This window comes from Brassica rapa, chromosome A03, assembly GCF_000309985.2.
Source record: "Brassica rapa cultivar Chiifu-401-42 chromosome A03, CAAS_Brap_v3.01, whole genome shotgun sequence".
NCBI classification, from domain to species: domain Eukaryota; kingdom Viridiplantae; phylum Streptophyta; class Magnoliopsida; order Brassicales; family Brassicaceae; genus Brassica; species Brassica rapa.
Window position 1 is genome coordinate 19,950,878 of NC_024797.2, and position 20,767 is coordinate 19,971,644.

The 20,767-nt window shown below is 38.9% G+C and overlaps 4 protein-coding genes across 9 annotated transcripts; all 4 read right to left on the reverse strand.

The window, feature by feature from the left end:
• Nucleotides 1-4,280: 4,280 nt before the first annotated feature.
• On the reverse strand, nucleotides 4,281-14,998 carry LOC103859940 (protein IQ-DOMAIN 1). Of its 6 annotated transcripts, XM_033288318.1 has the most exons (8): nucleotides 6,994-7,012; nucleotides 6,858-6,961; nucleotides 6,441-6,537; nucleotides 6,129-6,347; nucleotides 5,794-6,021; nucleotides 5,581-5,694; nucleotides 5,045-5,507; nucleotides 4,281-4,749 (listed from the first exon to the last, which is right to left on the reverse strand). In XM_033288318.1, exons 3-8 carry the CDS (start codon nucleotides 6,513-6,515, stop codon nucleotides 4,634-4,636), a joined length of 1,215 nt encoding a protein of 404 aa, XP_033144209.1. In that variant the 5' UTR covers nucleotides 6,516-6,537; nucleotides 6,858-6,961; nucleotides 6,994-7,012; the 3' UTR covers nucleotides 4,281-4,633. The 6 variants fall into 6 exon arrangements, 5 of the variants coding, with proteins under 5 accessions (XP_033144209.1, XP_009135783.1, XP_033144210.1 ...); XM_009137535.3 differs by having other exon boundaries at nucleotides 5,827-6,021; nucleotides 6,858-7,410; XM_033288319.1 differs by having other exon boundaries at nucleotides 6,129-6,341; nucleotides 6,441-6,545; nucleotides 6,858-7,409.
• On the reverse strand, nucleotides 7,524-9,511 carry LOC103860217. Its single transcript, XM_033287359.1, has 3 exons — nucleotides 9,195-9,511; nucleotides 8,607-9,126; nucleotides 7,524-8,492 (listed from the first exon to the last, which is right to left on the reverse strand). Exons 1-3 carry the CDS (start codon nucleotides 9,509-9,511, stop codon nucleotides 7,524-7,526), a joined length of 1,806 nt encoding a protein of 601 aa, XP_033143250.1.
• LOC117132612 lies at nucleotides 11,205-12,173 on the reverse strand. The gene has a single exon (XM_033287360.1). It carries the CDS (start codon nucleotides 12,171-12,173, stop codon nucleotides 11,205-11,207), a length of 969 nt encoding a protein of 322 aa, XP_033143251.1.
• A 247-nt stretch (nucleotides 14,999-15,245) lies between the features above and the next one.
• LOC103859942 (60S ribosomal protein L27-3) lies at nucleotides 15,246-15,882 on the reverse strand. The gene has a single exon (XM_009137536.3). It carries the CDS (start codon nucleotides 15,853-15,855, stop codon nucleotides 15,448-15,450), a length of 408 nt encoding a protein of 135 aa, XP_009135784.1. The 5' UTR covers nucleotides 15,856-15,882; the 3' UTR covers nucleotides 15,246-15,447.
• Nucleotides 15,883-20,767: the final 4,885 nt, after the last annotated feature.

Here is a 20,767-nt window from a genome sequence, read left to right on the forward strand (position 1 = left end):
TCGTCGTCATAATCAACCTGCAAAAATAAAGAGAACATTAAAATACAAATCATGTATGAAAAAATAGTTTGAGTTATAATACCTGATTCCGCAACCACTTAATGAAGTGCTGATCTTTCCTTTTGTCTACGTCACTTGTGGATATACCAGGAAATGTTTCTTCGACTTGAGAAACAAATAGGCTGTAAAATTAATCACATTTCATAGGAATGAATCTCTTGCAATTATATAATTAATTATATGTGTTTTGAAGTGTCCATATATGTTACCTTTCAAAATAACGCATCAATGGATCCTCGCAATTGAGTAGAATATAGGTGTGTGCACTATGAGCGTCTTGTTCACTCGACCACCAAACCTCTTTAGACTTCCCACCGAGTCGTCCAATCTGGCTAAAGATGTCTGGAACACCAGCAACTGCATATGTTGGCGCAACTCCACCATCATCATATCTTCTTGGAGCTCTTCTACGGGTACGTACTTTTGACGCAAAGTAGTACGATGTGAAGTGAGAAACTTCTTCCGTCAAACTTCCAGCAATTATAGAACCTTCAACTTTGGCGAGGTTCTTTGCTTTTCCCTTCAAATATTTCATGGCTCGCTCATACTGATACATCCATCCGTAATGTACAGGTCCACGAAGCAATGCTTCATATGGGAGGTGGACAGCTAGATGCTCCATGACGTCAAAAAATCCAGGAGGAAATATCTTCTCCAAGTTGCACAATAAGATGGGAATGTTCTCCTGAAGCTGTTCTACAACTTCTTCTTTAAGAGTGCGTGTGCTCAGATCCCTGAAAAATGCTCCAATGCCTTTTATATTCCAAAAACAATTAAACACATTGTTAGTCGTATATTATTTTGCAAACTAGACCGTTATAAAATTATTGTGATATAAAACACTACGAACCTGCAAGTGCTTCATGTACGTTTGTTGGAAGTAGCTCCGCAAATGCAAAGGGCAGTAGTCGTTGCATAAAGACATGACAATCATGACTCTTCATCCCAGAGAACTTTTGACCCTTTTCAACACATCTAGAGAGATTTGAAACATACCCATCGGGGAACTTCACTTCTGATGCCACCCAGTTGAACAACACCGACTTTTTTTCTGAAGACAGTCTGAATATCGGAACGGGAACTTGTCCATTGCTTTTAATATGTAACTCGCTTCTTGAGCAAATATCCGGCAAGTCCAACCTCGATTTTATGTTGTCTTTTGTCTTCCCTGGGACATTCAATATTGTATTCATGATGTTCTCAAAGAAATTCTTCTCTATATGCATCACATCGAGGTTGTGGCGCAGAAGAAGATCCTTCCAATATGGCAACTCCCAAAATATACTCTTCTTGTGCCAGTTGTGATGAACACCGTAAGAATCAGGCATATTACGAGGGACATGCCAATTACCACCCCAACGAACTGTTTCGTTAGCTCCGTAGTAGTCGATTTGTGCTTCAATTTGTTCTCCAGTTAGATATGGTGGAGAAGTGTCTCTCACAACCCTTTTGTGCCTAAACAAATTCTTGTTTCTTCGGTAAGGATGGCCAATGGGAAGAAATCGACGATGACAATCAAACCAACTTGTCTTCCTACCATTCTTCAGTTGAAACGCATCTGTCGTTCCATTACAATATGGACAAGCTAATCTCCCATGTGTAGTCCATCCAGACAACATCCCATATGCAGGAAAGTCACTTATGGTCCACAAAAGCATAGCTCGCATCGTAAAATTCGTCTTCGTTGAACAGTCATACGTCCTCACCCCTGTTGACCACAAATCCTTCAACTCTTTTATCAGTGGTTGTAGGAAAACATCCAGGGACCTTTTTGGATGGTTCGGACCAGGTATCAATATCGTCAAGAATAGCAACTCCCGTTGCATGCACATCTCCGGTGGCAGGTTGTATGGCGTAAGAAAGACTGGCCACAATGAATATTGTCTCCCTGACATTCCGAACGGACTAAATCCATCTGTGCATAATCCGAGATACACATTCCGGCTATTGCTAGCAAAATCCGGATGTACTTTGTTGAAATGTTTCCAGGCTCTTGCATCTGATGGATGAGTCATCTCACCATCCGTCTGAGTATGCTCGGCATGCCATCTCATCTTTGCAGCAGTCTGCTCTGATTGATACAATCTTTTCAATCTGTCTGTAATTGGTAGGTACCACATCCTTTGGTACGGTACCCTATTACGTCCCCGTCCTTGCGGCTTGAATCGTGGCTTCTTGCAGAATCGACATACTTCTAGCTTCTCATCATCTCCCCAATAGATCATGCAGTTGTCGATGCAGACATCTATCATCTCCGAAGGCAACCCAAGACTATAAACTAATTTCTGAATCTCATAATAAGAATCAGCAGACACATTGTCTTCCGGCAAATACTCTTTAAACAAGTCCGCCCATTCGTTCATGCAACTTTCAGGTAGATTGTGATCAGTTTTAATATTCATCATTCTAGCAGCCAACGACAATTTAGAGAGACCTTCTCTACAACCACTGTAAAGTGGTTGATTCGCCGCGTTTAACATTCCGTAAAACTTTTTTGCATCTATATTAGGTTCTTCATCTTCATCATGAGCTACGAATGCATCAGCTACCATATCATGAACCCTATCATAATCTACCATCTCCTCCTGATGGTAACTATGTTCATTATGCAAATGATGATTAACCGGTTCTTCCTGAAAATTGCTATTACTACTACTAGCTTCATTCTGATCATAATTATAACCTTCCCCATGTTGAAACCAGATATAGTAATTTGGCGTGAAACCTCTATTTATTAAATGCTTCCAAACATTTTCACGGTTTGCCAATTTCGAATTGTTGCATTTCCGACAAGGACAGAACATCTTACCACTTTCTTGGGCGAGCGGTGTTGAATCTGCTTGGTGCATAAATGTCTCCAGCCCCGCAAGGTATTCTTTCGTCACTCTCCCGTTAGCATCTCTATGCATATACATCCAATTCCGCAACTCGTAAATAGTCCCAGAGCCAGCCATTTTTTTTTCTTTCACGTTTTTTGTTGTTGGTGTGTTTAAAATGATGTTCCAACATCCATATTTATAGAAAATTTCGAATCTGGTAGTTGTAATTTTACTATGAAATTACGACGAAAATTAATTGTATGGCCAAAAAAAAAACGTGAGCCACCTACCAAGTTGGTGGATTCAAAATTTCCTCGTTAAGTACACGTAAAATATTTCGTCGTAAAGCACTCGCGAAATTTACGTGGCTTTTACGAGGAAAAACTATTTCCTCGTAAAAGCCACGTCAATTTACATCGTCTTTACGACGAATTTTTTTTGTCGTTACCTTACGACGAAATAACGATGCTTTTCTTTCGCAACGTAATTTCCTCGCAAAATCAACGTTTTTTTACGAGGATTATTTTTCCTCGTTAAACTTCCTCGGTAAAGATACGTTTTCTTGTAGTGAACCATCTTTAGTTACAAAAAAAATTTGGACAATATTTGAAAATTTAAATGTTCCGGATCAAACTTACATGACTATTAATATTGTTGTAATATTTAAATTTGTGTAATAGAGTTATGTCTTCATGTAATTTTTTAAAATCTTTTTGTTAAGTTTTTTTTGTATATTATTGTTGTCTAAATTTAGCTTTAAATATTTTAAATTTTATTTTAAAGTTTTATTTAATTTTATATGTAAAATTGAAAATATTTATGAGATATAATCTTTATAAGGATTAAAACAATAAACAAAAAACATTTATGAATCATAAAGGTGATGTGTGATTATAGGGACCAATATGCAAATAAAAATATGAAACTTCAAATTTGAAGTTTTGAGTAGTGAAACTTCAAATATAGAGTTTCACTCCTCAAAACTTCAAATTTGAAGTTTTGAAGTTTCTTTTTGGAGAGCAAAAAACTTCATATTTGAAGTTATAGAGTGTCTTTTGGAGATGCTCTTAGTGCAAAACTGTTAGGTGAAAGAATATCAGAAAGTTTGTTCCAATTCAATCTTTTCATGTGTTTCAGATCACCTTTTAGACTAGTTGCTTGAAAGACTGAATGACCTGATATATTTAATTTTTGCAGAATTAATGAAACCATTAATAATGTGAAGAAGCATAGTTTAATCAAAAGTAGAATCTATAAAAAAAAATTTATTTGAGAGTCTTTTGTTGTTTTGTAAATTGTAATTGGTGAGTGAACTCAAAATGCATATAGAGTTGAGAAAAAACGACTGCAATTTCACTTGAGGTTAATGGCACCCACAATGTGTTTTGATTCCATCCCCTCTTTTTTTGTAAGCTAAATTTTGATTACCAATCAAAAGATACAAAGTTATTACAAACTGACAAAAACAAATTATTACATATGTATATACGTCGTATAAGGAATCCACATAGATACATGGACAAAAAGGATGGCTAACCATAAATAACAGACAACAACGAAGACAGAAAGACACCAACACGACGGTGTTCTCTTCTTGATCAATGTACCGAGCAACTCTCTCTCTCTCTCTCTCTCTCTCTCTCTCTCTGGTGAAACCCATTCTGTTCTCCCATGATTGTGTCTCAGAAGCTGTGTATGTACATGAACGATGGGAGAGGGATTTGGACTGATGATTCCCAGAGACTCTAGCAGGGCTATGCAAGCCTTTGCCTTATTGGGTCTGAGTTGCGTCTTCTCTGATTTTGCGCAGATGTTTGCGTGAGTTTTCCTGCTCTGATGGCTTTAGCTGACTGTGATCCTAATGATTTTCCTGCTCAAGAGAATATTCACAGTTTGGACTTAAAAAGACAATAGATCAAAAGACAAATCGAAATCTTTCAAAGGACAAATGTGTTGCGTCTTATTAGGGTGTAACTTGTTCCATATCTAATAGCTGAGGTATTTGATTTGAGGTTTGGACAAAGTCTCCAATAAAACTTAGCTATCCTAACATCTAAATTGTGGTCTGGTACCTTTATGACCAATGCAAAACTGATTCTATTATCACTATCACAATGTTGATAAGACTATTCTCTTAATGTTAAGCGTAGAGAAAGAGATCTGACCACTGTTTGGTAGAGATAACCGTTCCTTTGAAGATCTTTCTTTTGGATTGCTGTGAGATCTTGGAACAGCACCAGGTCTTCTTGAGTTAACTTCAACAGCAAGATCGTCTTTAGCAAGCTTTGACCTAGCCTTGGATACCACTGGAATGCTTGAAGATACTCCAGGTGAAGAAGAATCATTATCAGACATAGATGGCCCTGTTGCCTTCCCACTCGAAACACCACCGGATACAAGAGTTGAAGTGTTTGGCATCCTGCTTGCACTTTTCATCTGTGTTTTATGCACACTCTCAGACTGCTCCATATTGTTTAAGTTTACATCTTCTCTGAGGTTACTACTGTCAAGAAACCGATTCTCCCATGGACGAACAGCCATCCATCTTTCCAGCCAGTTCCATCCCCAGTTGTTTTTGTCAGGTTGAAATGCACTGTGCGCAGACAGCTTCCTAGTTCCTGCTTGCCACTACAATACACCAAATTCAAATGTAAGAGAAAGAATGATCCTTAACTAGGATAGAGGTTGTTGTGAGTAAAACCTGGTGAGTCAAAGCATAAGCCATAGCCCTCTCACGCTTAGTTGCAGCTTCCTGCCTCTTTACCAGCTTTGTCCGGATTTGTTCAACAGATCCAATGCTATCACACCAACCTCCCTGATAAGACAATGTCAGCACAACCAGAACTCTCTCCAAAAAATAAAAACAAAAATTAAAAAGTAACATAAAAGTTGTATTTAGACAAGTGATCATCACCTCTATTTCTTGAACTCGGGCTTCATCTGTTACCTGCTGTTGAAGTGTCTGCTGACCCGTTTCACATTCCAAGGAGAGACGAACACGTCTTGCACGTACACGAGCCTGGACTCTTACTAACGCTTGCATGCACCGAAGGGTTACAGCTGCTTGTTTTCTCACAACGTGTCCTCTAACAAGGGCTTGTAGTCTAACCAAACCCTTCAACGCTCTTAAAGCCCTTCTCGCCTACAAAAAATTGTATCATCCAATTTTTCTCAGTCCAATCAAGGCCATAAAGAATAGACAATCACAGCACAACAGATAAGAGGACTTAACAAGGCTAAAATTGATACCAGAAAGGCTCGAAAAGCTGTTTGGATGCGCGTTGCAGCCAGATGTTCCTTCCTTTGTTCTTCATAAGCTGCACCATATGATTGTAGTGAACTTGAAGTAGAGACTCCAGCATCTATCACACTATGCACATTTGAATCTTCAAATCCAACTTGGAACTTGTCAGCATCAAAATCAACTGAATGCTTCCTCCCAAACCGGCTCTTGGTAGCAATCTTCACCTTCATCAGTTGAACAAACATATAATGAAAACACACAAAAAAAAAATGAAAGTTGTAACCAATATTTGATAAAGAGATTATCTAGTCATTTACATTATCATCCTTCTTTGAAGACTTTGACTTGGTGAAACCAACCAATGCTTTAATCCATCTCCCTGAAGCACCCATTGCATCAATGAGAACAACAAACCTGCAAAACTGCAGCTGAATTATACAAAAAGAAACGAGCTTCCTATTTTGGGTCAGAGCAGAAACATAGAAACTCAATTGGGTCGCTAAATGCTTCAGACAATGTTTTTTTGTTTGACCAAAACTTTTCGGACAATGTTTTTTTTTGTTTGACCAAAACTCTTCAGACAATGTTTGGAATCCCAGAGGAACACTAAATCAAACAGCTGTCTAAAGCAAAAGAATAAGCAAAATTTGCAATAAAACTTTCAAATTGAGAGAGAGAGAGAGAGAGAGAGAGAGAGAGAGAGAGAGAGAGAGAGAGAGAGAGAGAGACTTTACCGGCGGAGACGGAAAGATCAGCCAATGAGATCTCGGAGGAGGGTGTGAAAGTGAGTGATCTTCAGTCACTGACCGTCTTCCTTGCCTACTTTCTCTCTCTCTCTTGAAACAGACTCATTATTTGCTCTTTCTCTCTCTAGATTTGGGTGAAGAATTATTACAGATAGGAATTGACTTGCTTAAAAAAATTTGATTTTTTCTTTTATCGTTTCGTTTCCCTCTCCTCAGATACGAATGAGTGAATGATTGGATAGATTGCACGCCGTCAGGGTTGCTAAATTTGCGCCGTGTGACCTGCACATGCTGAACTTGACAGCGTTTTGTTGAGCTTTAAAACGGCAAGCTGTTTAGATTCCGTTATCTCTCATATATTGCAAAAATAATTAATGAAGGAACCAATAGATTTAAATTATTTATTTAGTTTAAAAGTAGCTTTTAAGTTTTTCAATTGTTTAGTATTGTTGAACCAAAGGTTCTACTAAATGTTTAATGAGTTAACCGGAGACAAAACCATGTTAAAAATCTCGTTTTTTTTTTTTTTTTGCTAAGCTGTAAATATCATATATGAAGATAGATTCTACAAAAAGTATTATCTTGGTTCTGAACCATTTTGGCAAAAAAGAGAAAAACAAGATGGGTCAACATTTTAAACTAGAGACTAAGGATTTATCGAAGCCATATAGCCATAAGATCTCTGAATTTCTTATACTTCCTTCTAGCGGAGATAACGTTTCTCAGCTCTTTGTCAATGCTCCTGAAGACCGCGATCGCCGGGAAAGAGATCTGGTTATGGATTAAGTTATTCCGCTGCTTCCACAGATGAAACACCACTGTTTGAGTTGCTAATTTCCTAAGCAGAGATAGTCTCTTAGAGTTAGGGACTTGGATCCAAGAGAGTAGCTCTGCCCAGTCCGTGAGTGGAGAGGTAGGAGGATGGCATCTGCTGAAGACGTAGCTCCAGACGTCGAGACTGTATTCGCAAGACAGAAACAAGTGCTCCCTCATTTCTGGTTCTCTTGAACAGAAGGAGCAGAGGGGTGATAACGGGAGACCCCACGAAGTAAGCCGGGCCTTTGTTGGCAACCTGTCATAGTTAGCTGTCCACATTGTAAAGGCATGCTTCGGTATTGATCCTTTGAACCAGACCACGTCATGCCAGTCTTGAATCTCCTGCTTTGGCCTCAGGGCTTCCCATGTGGTAAAGGCTCTGAAAACATTAGAAGGAGAGTCACCAACAATCCATTCATATTCGTCATCAATATCATGAGATAGAGGAAGAGTTATAGTAGTGAGATGAGAGTGTAGATCAACTTCCTGTTGAGATCGGGGGTGAGGTAGAGACCATGTTGAGTCCCTAGCAACATCCGCTACCACCGCCTCGTTTCTGACTCTTAGAGCCCTTGGACCGAGAGGCCCCAAGTAAGTGATCAGTTGACCCAATGGCGTCCAAGCGTCAAACCAGAAACTGGTTGTTCGACCATTTCCAAGTACAGATTTGCAGAATCTAATAGCTAGGGTTCTGAGCTTAAGCAATCTCTTCCATGCCCAGGAGTCCGCTTGAACAGGTTCGATGGCCCAAAAAGACTGAGTAGATAGGTGGATGCTGCGGTGCCAAACAGCCCAGAGCGAAGGGGACTTAGAGACCAGTATCCAAATGAATTTTAGGCATAGGGTTTGGTTCCAGACCGCGAGATTTCGAAGCCCCAATCCACCTTCTTGCTTAGGTAAACAGACAGTGGTTCATGCTACCTTGGCGATGCCTCTCTTATCAACGTTACCAGACCACAAGAATCGACAACAAAGTGATTCAATGTTCTTAATACACCCCTTAGGAAGCATAAACGCCGAAAACCAGAAGTTGATGATACCAAATATAACAGTCTTCAAGAGCTGCAATCTACCCGCAAAAGAGAGGAGTTTAACGGACCACGCTTGGAAACACTTAGTGATCTTGGTCATCAGCGGAACATATTCAGAAATTTTAAGTTTGCGGGACATCAGCGGGAGTCCAAGATATCGAATGGGAAAGGAGCCAGATGGGAATCCATACCCCATTAGAGCTGAGGATTCAGTTTGGTCCAGACCCGCAGTGAAGAGTTCCGTCTTGGTGGCGTTCATAGACAATCCCGACCAGGAGGCAAAGTCATCCAAACATTCAGCTATGCCATGAAGACTATTACTGCTACCGTCAAAGAAGATCATAACATCATCCGCAAACATGAGGTGGGAGATCGCCACATTCTCTGTTCTCGGGTGGTACCTATAATGCCTGTCTCAAATCTAGAAGCAAGAAGGCTTGAGAGGCATTCCATAGTGAGTACGAAGAGATAAGGAGACATAGGATCTCCCTGCCTAATTCCTTTAGAGCTATTGAAGAAACCACCTAAGGCACCGTTTATAGAGACAGAGAACGATGTAGTGGAGAGACATTCCGAGACCAATCTGATGTAGCTTTCAGGGATCGCCAGTGCCCACAGAGACGCCAGAATGAAGTCCCATCTCACACAATCGAACGCTTTCCTCAGATCAACTTTTAGCATTCCACGCGAGGAGATGTTCTGAGTATTATAGCCATGAACCAGATCAGTGGCAAGCAACACATTTTCTGCCAAAAGCCGCCCAGGAAGAAAAGCTGATTGCGACTTGGAAACCATCAGGGGCAATATTTCTTTGAGACGCGAGGCAAGCAGCTTCGAGATTACCTTGTAGACTGTATTTAAGCACGAGATAGGCCTGAATTCTGAGGGGTGAGACGCGTTTGGGATCTTGGGGATGAGGGCAAGAGAGGCCGAGTTCCACTGCTTGAGCAGGCAGCCAGATTCTAAGAATTCTAAAATGGCTTCAGTCACCTCCGGTCCAATTATCTCCCACGTAGATATGAATAATTCTGAGGAGTATCCGTCTGGCCCGCCAGTTTTGTTTCTAGGCAGAGAAAAGAAAGCATCTTTTATATCTGCTGGAGTAAACTTTTTTTCGAATTATGCGGTCTGCTCCTCAGAGCATTTGAAATTGAAGAGGAGGTCGAGGTCGCTTTGAACAAACATTGGCTGAGATGTTTCACTCCCCAGAAGGCTGGAGAAGTAATCAACGCAAAGCTGCTGAATACCCTCCTGAGACTCAGTACGCTGGCCAGTATCAGTATACAAAAAGTGGATATGGTTAATGGCTTGCCTGGTCGCCGTGTATCTGTGAAACAGCCTTGAGTTTCCATCACCAAAAGCTAGCCAATTAATCCGTGATCTCTGGAAAAAAAAACCCCGCTTCAGCAGCGGACAGTTCTTCCCATTCCTTTAGTGCTTGGAACTCAGCAGATGCATTTGACGTTGAGGGAGCAGAAAGCATAGCTGCTTGCGCCTGGGTAAGCTTCTCATGGGCTTCTGCCGTTTTCCTCTCAATACCCGAGTAGTTGAGCCAGCTGAAGTCTTTAATGCATTTCTTTAGCAGCTTAAGCTTCCTGGAGAGTCTAAACATAGCTGAGCCGGTGACATTGAATAAGTACCAGTTCATACAAATCATTTCTTTAAACCCTGGAGAGTTGATAAGGAAGTTGAAGAATCTGAATGGCTTCTTAGCTCTAACTCGGCTCGGGTCCAGGGAGATAGAGATGACAGCATGATCAGAGAATTCAGGACTACCGAAAAACGCAACCGAGGACGGAAATTGAAAGTACCAGTCGTCGTTCACAAGACATCTGTCCAGCTTTTTGGCAATAGGTGAGTTCTTCTGTTTGTTCCACCATGTAAAAGAAGTGCCTCTGAAGTTAAGGTCATCTACATTCGCGTTCAGCAAGCATTGATTGAAGTCCCTCATTCTCTTATCCAAGTTCAATGATTTTGGCTTTGAGTGCTCCGCAGGTTCTCTAACTTGGTTGAAATCACCGAGGATCATCCAGGGCTTAGAATCCAAGACCTGCAAGGAAGCTAAAGAAGAGATCTCGGCCCAAAAGATAGCCCTCTCATCAACATCATTAAAAGCATATATGACAGAGATAATTAGATTAGACTGAGAGTGGGGCCAAGTTATCTCTACAGTGATCATCTGTAGAGATTTGGAAACAACCTTAACAAAAAGAGATGGATGCCAAATGATCCAAATTTTATCCAAATGCGAGAAGTCGTAGTTGTGATCAGCAGACCAGTCCGGGAAAATATCCGAAACAAATTTATTCAACTTAGGCTGCTTCACATGCGTCTCAAGCAAAGCGCCAAAAAGAGGAGAGTTCTTCCTAAACCATTTACGTAATCCGCTGCGGTGACTGTATTTATTTAAACCGCGTATGTTCCAGCAAAAAAGGTCTGACGACATAATTTAATGTAGTTTGGGGCCCTTGCCCCGCTTTTCTTTCAGTCATGAGAATCTTTTTTTGTTCCGTACAACCTCGAAATCTGGTTCGTGTCTACTGAATTCACCTTCTTCCAACTCCGAGTCTTTGGATTCTACATCCGAAGAGTCAGGCTGAACGTCTGAATGAGAGGACCGAGAAACACCTGAGTTGTTCCTGCGTATAGGAGGATGAAGATAGTTCGCAGCGCCACTGGTTTCCCCTCTAACCATGTCCTTTTCAGTGCCCAGCTTGGTCTGAAGAGGAAGTTCCAGCACAGATTTCACAATTGGATTAGATTGAGGAGGGATGGTTGGTGCAGGTTGGTTGACGTGAGTTTCCTGCGAGGGAGTAGAAGCACCTGTAGGAGGATTGATCATGACCCAATTCTGTTTATCTTTTGATCTCCCTCTCCTTGTTTTCTTTCCTTTAGGCTCCTGCTGATCTTGTTTGTCATGTCGCTCATGTCTATTTTGCACAGGCTTTTGAGTACATTTCGAGCGCACATGATCTACCGAGCCACACAGGGTGCAAACCTTAGGAGCTCTGGGACAACGTCTGGCTGCGTGTCCTATTTCTTTACAAATGTCGCATACTGGTGGCATCCAGGGACTTGAAACAAGTACCCTACTGATTTCTCCCGAGTCGAACTGCACGTTGACTGCCTCGGGTAGGGGCTTCCTAGGATCGATGATAGTAAACACCTTGGCAACCTCCAAATTACTTTTGTTAGCTGTCATTGGGTGAAGGAATTTGGGATGCCCCACCAGTCCCGCAATGCGCTCCAGGCCATCCTCATTAAAGAACTGAAGAAGGACTTTCCTAAGTTCCAACCAGATGGGGGCGGAAGTAAGCTCGGGCTTGGTAGGCACAACACCTGGTTCCCATTTATCTACAAACATTGTCTGACCTTCAATCTGCCATAGCTTCTGCTTGATCACCCTAGCTCGGGTCGCTGCATTTGGAATTCTGAAAAGGATTGCGAAGCCTTCCATTTTTGAAACCGCAATGTCCCGATACTGCTTGCTCCAGATTCCATTTACAATGTTGTGCAAAGTACCTTGAGTAGGAGGATCAGAGTAGAACTGTCCAAGCACAAAAGGCTCCCAAGATTTCCTGTTTTTTCTCAATAACCGAATTGGGGATCTTTACACAAGCTTCTCCTGACGGAAGAGTGAAAGCTTCACCCTTTTTTGAGAGTCGCTTAACTCCTTTAGCAAGATCACACCAAGTTTCTTTAGAAGGAGCCAAAGGTTTTTCTTGTGATGCTTGTCCTTATATGGGTGGTGGAAGATCAGGGCTAGTTTCCTTAATCGCATCACTGTTTGGAACAGAGTTAGCTACTCTTGTTGCATCGGCATTTGAAACCTCCTCTTGGTCCTTGACAGAGGTTAGGTCGTTCACATTTGCTTGTTGCGAGCTCAAATGGTTTACATTGGCATCAGCATTAGCTACGATTGTAAGGGTACCAGGGGAAATAAAATCTTCAGCGATTTCAGATTCTACCGGTAGGGTTGCAGAGGGGCTCGGGGGAAGACCTTTGGAGCTCGACTCATGTTGGCTGAAGAGAACTTCGTTGCAAGCTAAGGCTGGATCTGCTGACTGCTCGGCGAACACAATCGTGCCTGGTGGAGATACTTCAGATTGAGAGTTCGTGTCTGAGTGGCTAACCGGGAGTTGAGCAACCGCATCGACTGGAGAGTCAAATTGGGCATCAGAAACTTCCTTATCACTTATCAGCTAGAAAGAAGGGGACTTTCTCAATAATCTTAACAGGTGGGGAGGACGGTCTCGTCAGATTCGACTTCGGAGACGTCTTCGAGGGGGTGATTTTTTGGGTTTCTTCTTCTTCATCTTCATCTCCCTCAGGGGAGAAGGAGCTGAGCAATTGGCGAGGGTCCGACGCCTAATTAGACGTCGGTGAGCGGCCGGAGTCTGAGTCACGGTGGGGGAAGGAATCGCCTAACGCGTCGCACTAGATGAGAGAGAAAGTAGCCGTTTTTAACGTTTGATCTCTTAAAAAAAAATCTCGTTTATTAGAAATATATTGAATCCGAGACAATACGATGTCAACTAAGAGAATCAAACTCGGGTGTTTATAATTCTCTCTCTAGACGCTTTGTAAAAATATGAAATAGAAGTACAAAAAAGTTCATTTTCGCCGATAAATCTCCCAAAACGAAATTCAGAAGAAGAAAAAAGGATTCATAAACTCAAACAAAAGACGGGAAATACTAAAAACTAGATCGAACGTAGCTATTTATTTATTGTTTCCAGTAAATAAACATATGTATTTTTATACATGTTAATGAAAGAAAAATAACAGCAAGGTATACATAACTGGTTGCACAAAACCAAAACACAAAGTTATATTTAGAATTTTTAGTAATTAAACCCCTCGACTAAAGATGAATCGTAAATAAACCAATCAACTAAAAATTCAACGAAAAAAACCCTCAACATTAATTCTTTTTCACCATCTGTCAAGGTATTTTAGACGGATGGTACAAACATTAACGAAATTAAAGTTGAGGGTTTCTTTCGTCGAACTTTTAGTTGAGAGGTTATTTTACAATTCATCTTTAATTGAGAAGGTTTATTACTAAATGGAATTAACTATTTTATCCACTTATGCATTATTTAAAACTCTTACAATCGATTTATAAGCCTTTAAAATAATTTATAAATTTTTACACATTACTTTATCAATTTTATAACCGATTTATAAAGCTTTATAAACATTTTAATACTTTTATAAATGATTAATAAAAAATTTAATAATAATTTTACAAGATTAAAGATATGGTTGTTCGCCATAATACAAAAACATAAAGTAAATAAATAAAAGCGTTCTTAGTAATTAAACCTCTTAACTAAAGATGAATCGTAAATAAACTCCTCAACTAAAAATTTGACGAAAAAACCTTCAACTTTAATTCCGTTAACGTTTGTAATCCTCCGTCGCGGTATTTTAGACGGCATGACTCGAAGATAAAAATTCGACAAAAAAACTCATCTAATTTTAATTCCGTTAATGTCAGTCACTCTCTGTCATCACTTGATGGTTGGGGCTTATTTGTTCTTCTTTCATATAGTTTGGGAAAGTGGCAATGGTTGCCTCTTTACATATAGGTGTGATTGACATAACATCTTTCTAAGTGACTAGTGAGATCTTTGCATTTGCCATTAATTTATGATACAACGTTTTCTTCATGCTGCATTGTTTTAAGTTTTATATTTTTCTTTGGTTTCGGAGGACTAACAACTCCTACGGTCCTACCAGTTTCAATTTCCAGCGAAACTCAGGACTTTGGTTTCCGTATCTTTCGGGCTTTGGTTTCCAGTTTTGATTGTAGGGTTCCTACTAGAAGCTCGTTCCATATCGGTCGCTGGTTCAAATTTTAGTTTCATGATAGTACTTTTTCATAACTTTTGAGTGCTTCTTTCTGAGCCACAGAGACTGGCTTAAAATTGTTAAATGCAGATTAAATACGCGCAATGCCCAATTAATACCCACAAGGCCACAACAACTCTAGTTTTATTCTTGGCAATTTAAAAGAGAAAGACTTGAACCTCCTCAACCTATATATACTATAGTGCAGTTGGTGTTTTAACTTTTATCTCTAATAGATCAACCTAGAAATCGCGAGTGGAAAAATTCACATAATAAATGACAGACTAGAATGGCAGGTACTTTAGTAATGCTCATAATATATAGCACCAATTCTAAATAACAAACGGCGATACCTTGACTCACACTAATTGAAGATGATCATGAAGAAAACAAATTTTATAGAAACACATTTCAAGAACAATCAATCCATCATTGTTAAACTGGAACTCTTATCAGTTTCTAATAAACTAGTGACAGTATACAAATTAAATTAACAATATAGCAAATGATCATGCCTAAATAGAAACAATCAAGAACCAAATAAGTCATAAACCATCGGAAACATGATCGACATTCATTCTAGAAACTACATAATAAGTAGACGGTAACACAAGCATCTTGATCATCTCGCTAACACTATTTCATTTCAATGTCCGAAGCATAAGAAATTTGATTCGCAGAACACAAGGCACAGTACTGATTAAACTTAATCAACAAAGGGCAAAGATTTGTTGAGTTTCCATAATATAAATTTAAAAAAAGAAAAAAAGACAAAACCCAGAATCAATTTCAAAACCAAAAGTCTTAAACCATCCAAAACACGATCCACATTCATTTCTAGAACTACAAAAGTAGAGTGTAAAGAAACTCGGTTCTCAGAACCTTAGCTTGGTGAAGAACCACCTGTTCTTCCCAGTCTTGAACCTCTCCTCGAGCTTAGCCTTAGCCTCCTTAAGAGCCGCGACCTTTTTGTCCTTCGAAGCCAGAGCCTCGAGAGTCGCAACTTCCTTCAGATCCACGTCCAACGTGTAACGAGTAGGCATCAGATGCTGGTAGTTCACGACCTTGATGAAACACTTGACTCTCGACTTCTTCGCCGTCTTCTTGGCCGAGTCCTTTCGGATGACTTTGCTGGGGTACTTCTTGAGCCCGGCGACGAGGCAGTGTCCGTAAGGACGCTCGCGGTTGCCGTCGTCAAAGGAGCGGATGATGACGGCCTTCTTGCCGGCGTAACGGCCTTGAAGGAGGATCACAGCTTTGTTCTGCTTCAGAAACTTAACCATGGCTTCTCTCTCTCTCTACCTCTTCCGGCAAGGATTGTTTTTTGGTTTGGTTATATAGTGTGCGAAGGGAAACCCTAAGGCATGAAATGAAATGATTCTTACACAGCCCATATAAAATGGGCTGCGCCTACTGAAATCCAAAAGAAATTCACAACAAAAAGTTAGTCATAACTCAAAACTACATCTAGATGCGCAGATTTTTTTTGTTTTCATTTAGTTTTATATAAATATTTTATTTTTAATTCTAAATTGGTATATATTATAATATATATATATGTATATCAGTTTTTAAAACATAATAAGTTTATGGTATATTTTTTTCATTGAATAGATTGTTTCAAACTTTCGCATATATTTATATCTTCTTCAATATATATATATATTTCAGATTATTATTTTATTATTAAAATCGTAACTATATATATAAAGATTAGCAAAATATTTTTTTATTATCATATTCAAAAATATTGTAACATTTCACAAATTTAGAAAGTTTTTTAAAAATTAAACTTTTTGCTTCATAGATTTATATTATCGAGTAAATAATTAAACATTTAATTTTTGTTTAATTTTTAAAATACAATATATAGTTTTAAATTTTTTTTCAATGGTTTAAGGTAGTAAAGATTAATCATTGTTAGATAGTATGATTTTTGTTATTTAAAAAAAATTATTATAATTTTAAAAGTTAATATCAACAAATATTCAAATAATTAACATATGGAGATATAATATTACAACATCAAATTATATCTATTTAATTTATAATATCTATAAATCCAATGGATCATCTATTGTTTAAATCTAATTATTGATAGCCCAATAAAATTTTTTGGTAGGCCCAAAAATTAAATGATAAGAATAGAGATTAAATATAACATAATTTTCTAGTAATAGGTCCATTAGGTCCATTTTTAAAAAAATCCACACATGAGTCAATGTTGTGACTTCTCTTTTAATATATACTAGATTTTGTCATGTGCGCCCGCGCATGTGTATTTAAAAAAAACTACGATGCCATTTGTTTTTCATGTCACTATTTAGGATTGAGCAAAAAACTCGAATTCGAAGAACCGAACCGATCCCAATCCGAATAAGTAGTATCAAATCCGAACTGAAATTGATTAAATATCTGAATTATTCAAAATTTTGGTATTTGAAGAACTGAAATCTAATCCGATCCGTACCGAAGTATTTTGGGTATCCAAAATAGATCTATATACTTATATATATTAATTATTTTTAGATTTAATATATATATATAAACATCCAGAATATATATGATACTTTTAAGTTTGTTTAAATACTTGAAAATGTTTACAAATAATCAAACGTAAATATCTAAAATAGTTATAATATACTCAAAACTCCAAAAATACTTAAATAATTATTAATTCTCTATCCAAATATTTAAACTAAACCAATTTACATGTTAAGTTAGGTACTCTGACATATGTTATTCAAATTTATATGTAACATATTCTATTGTTTATAGATTTTTTAAAAATTAAAGCATATGATAAATTTTATTTTTTAAAAATAATTTAAATTGGTTATCCAAAACTGATCCGAATCCTCAAAGATCTGAACCGAACACGAATTCGCAAACAGACCCGAACGCCCACCCCTAATCACTATTATATATCATATATGTGTCATCATAGGTTACAAAAATATGTGTTATCATATAACTAATCGTATTTTATACGTACCATCAAATAAGTAATCTTATAATTAATAATATTTTATACGTACAATCATATAAATAATCACATATATCTATCTTATATTTCAATGTGAAATATAAAAACCATAGTTTAAGTTGGTGTTTGAAATTGGATTTTGTGTTGTATTTTTCTTATATATATTGAAAATATTTTTATAATGGTTATTGGAAAATATTTTAGTAAAAATCAAATTTTGAATATATGTATATTTTTGAATGAATTTTTGATATAAATCAATTTTAAATTAGTATTTTAATTTGAATATGTATATCAAGTAACATAAGCCTATTACTTTTTAATATAACGTAATAGATTTCCAATTTTTATAGTAGTATAAGCCCATTATTTTTTTTCCTAATTTACTGCTAACTATGTTTCCAAACATCATTATATTTATTTTTTTACTACGATTAATATTTCCTAACAAAAGCTTAAAGTACTTCCAATTTATATAAGATAGATTCACGCACAAGATAGAGCATGCTTTACAAAATACGGGATACAAGTTCGCCCTAGACTTCAATACTCTCTCTGACACTGGGCTCGATGTCCGCCTTCAGTTCTCTTTCTTTGGCTCCCTAGCTCGCCGGCGTCGCCATTCTCTTGTCGTCCTTTTTCAAGTGTACTTCTCAGCTTTCGTTTCATCACCACCGGATCTCTCTTCTTCTCCTATGAATTCAAGTCGTTTGTGTGTGTATCACTCTGCTTCAAGCAGGAGTCGCCGGACATCTATTCATCTGGTTGGGAAGCTTCACTCCACCCGTCAAACCACTATTGCTTGAACATCCTCTTCCGCCGACGTCGACCTCAGCCCTCCGAACTCCAGATCTGTGAGCCTCGCCGGAAGAGATAACTACTCAGGGGCTTCTCGTGTCGCTCCATGCCTCTTTCCGGCTTTTACTCCTATTCAGTCCAGATCCGAGCTGCAAGTACGCGGATGCACTTCACCGAACTATCTCACCGGTACTCTAGCTGACGATACTTTAGCAGCCGTTGTAGATGCTGCAAAGTCGGAGCTGCGCCATCTCGGATCTCCACCAGAACAGTTTTTGGAGCTGCCATCTCACCTCTACATGGTCTCACCTCCGTTGCTGAAAACCTCCACCACGACCTCCTTCACAGTCGTGACGAACTTCAACTTACGGTTGGAGATGGCTTCCACCATGATACGCCCTAAATCGGGAAATATCACTTTAGCTGGGTGTTGGATATGATCCGAAAAGGCAAACGGCACTTCTAGAACTGATATGGATTGAAAGGATCGTCAAGAGATGCGGAATTGCTCTTGATATACCCACGATCTAAGGCTAACCACCTAAGAACGAATGTAGTGTGTTGGCTAACCACCAAACGACACACAAAGATGATTGGCTGACCACCAAATCAACAAGCCGGTTCAAACCGATGAACTAGCTAAGAACTCACTCTCTCACTCAGAGAAAAGAAGAAAACCAAAATAAACTCAAACTTAGACTGATTTTATTATGAGAAATGTTTACATATTTATACTACTTGAGGAATAGAAAAAGACTTAAGAATGTATTAAGGACAAACTTAGTAAATCGAATCTAGATGAGAAATTTAAGGACAATGTATTAAAATTTTTGGATCTCAGATCTGGTCAAAGAGACTCTTCGGCTAACGTCCAGGTTTGTCTGAACCAAGTGGTTCCTTCGCGGTAAGGACCAAGATGTGGACTGGACGATCCGTACGGCCCAAATTCGCGAGAACTGAAGGTCTCCTGATTTGCAAATTTCATAACTCCCTCATCTGAACTCCGTTTGATCTGATTCTTCTTCGAGGAGCTCCGTAATTGAGTTGAGAACATTCTCCAAGTGATTTCATGCGTAGAGGACTCGTTTTTGGAAATATGAGTCAAACAATGAACATATATCATTACTGCTTTCCATGATCAAGCCATACATGTCTGTTTTGCCCGGTGCGCTACTCAAGGGCGCATCACACCGTCTCCGGCGAACTTAGTGTGTCCTGCCCGCGACTGTTCTTGGTCCTCGCTCTTCGCCACCTCAGGTCTCCACCAGATCGGAATCTTGAACTGCCACCTCATCCCTGCGCCGCTGCACCACCGTTAACCGCCCACCGCAGCTTTCCTTCCACCGGCACAAACCGAAACTCAAACCATCGCCTCGTTAAAGCTTCTGATTGTGTTCTTGTGGGGATCTGTTTGGGCCTGACCCATAGTTTTGATCCTAAGAGCCCAACATCAAAGTTTCTCGAGCTATCACAACGCCATAGACGAATTTGCTGCTGCACCGTCCTCTTACAGGTTGTACCGTCGACGACTCCACATGTAGACATACTCCGGCAACCTCTCCATATCTCCATCCATCGTCACCTAAACTCAGCATTTTGCGATTCTTGTCAACTGCTATCTTTTAGAAGTTGTACCGTCGACCTGTGTGTAGTCCTACTCCGGCAGCCTTTCCGCACCTCATTGCAATGTCGGGAGATCTTGTCATTTTCAGAGACAGTTTTCAACTGCTCTTAAAATCCATTGGTTCGGTTCTTCAACGTCGATTTCGACTTCTTTGTGTTCTATCGAACGCGGGATTTAGGATTACTAGTGAAGATTTTCTTCGGATTTCTTCTTTCTTTAGCCATTTCTATTTTTTGTTATGTTATGTTAGCCTCTCCGGTTGTAACTGTCTCGCTTAATTTTAATATAAGCATTTGTTGTCAACCAGAAGAAAAAAAAGCTTTACAACATACGGTATATCTCTCTATATATATATATGCAATTTTTATATGCATCTGCGTATTGCACGTTTTGTGCAAGATTTTTCTGGTGGTCTTTTTATGTGTTTGAATTTTTTTTATAACCAATTTGTCTATGACTGAACTCAAATAGTAGTCGACTAACATCGCTTTGAGTTGTGTTCTATTGAACCTTTTAACAATAGTTGATGATGAAAGACATCCAGAGATTTAGATTTCCTGGAATACTTTATACTTCCAAAGGTTTCGTTCGCATGAAGCGTCTTCTAGAAAGTTTTCCATGAAATTTTCAAAAACCTGAAATCTGAAATTTTCATCAGCTTCAACACACTCATATGTTTACCAGATGAAGAAAAATATACCAGTTTTAAGCCCTGTTCGGAACTAAGCTGGAAACTAATCGGGCAGCAACTCCAAATCTAGCGAGTTACCAAAAAATTGAGGAGTAC

Excerpts from the sequence above, each read along its gene's own strand:
- LOC103859940 (XM_009137533.3), bottom strand. The coding sequence starts at position 6,515 with ATGGGTGCTTCAGGGAGATGGATTAAAGCATTGGTTGGTTTCACCAAG. Across the intron at positions 6,348-6,440 it reads CTTCAAAGAAGGATGATAAT|GTGAAGATTGCTACCAAGAG; the intron begins GTAAATGACTAG and ends CAACTGATGAAG. Across the intron at positions 5,508-5,580 it reads CTTATGCTTTGACTCACCAG|TGGCAAGCAGGAACTAGGAA; the intron begins GTTTTACTCACA and ends GGTGTATTGTAG.
- LOC103860217 (XM_033287359.1), bottom strand. The coding sequence starts at position 9,511 with ATGGTTTCCAAGTCGCAATCAGCTTTTCTTCCTGGGCGGCTTTTGGCA. Across the intron at positions 9,127-9,194 it reads ATTAGGCAGGGAGATCCTAT|GCATTATAGGTACCACCCGA; the intron begins GTCTCCTTATCT and ends GATTTGAGACAG. Across the intron at positions 8,493-8,606 it reads ATAAGAGAGGCATCGCCAAG|TCCCCTTCGCTCTGGGCTGT; the intron begins GTAGCATGAACC and ends CTGGTCTCTAAG.
- LOC117132612 (XM_033287360.1), bottom strand. The coding sequence starts at position 12,173 with ATGGAAGGCTTCGCAATCCTTTTCAGAATTCCAAATGCAGCGACCCGA.
- LOC103859942 (XM_009137536.3), bottom strand. The coding sequence starts at position 15,855 with ATGGTTAAGTTTCTGAAGCAGAACAAAGCTGTGATCCTCCTTCAAGGC.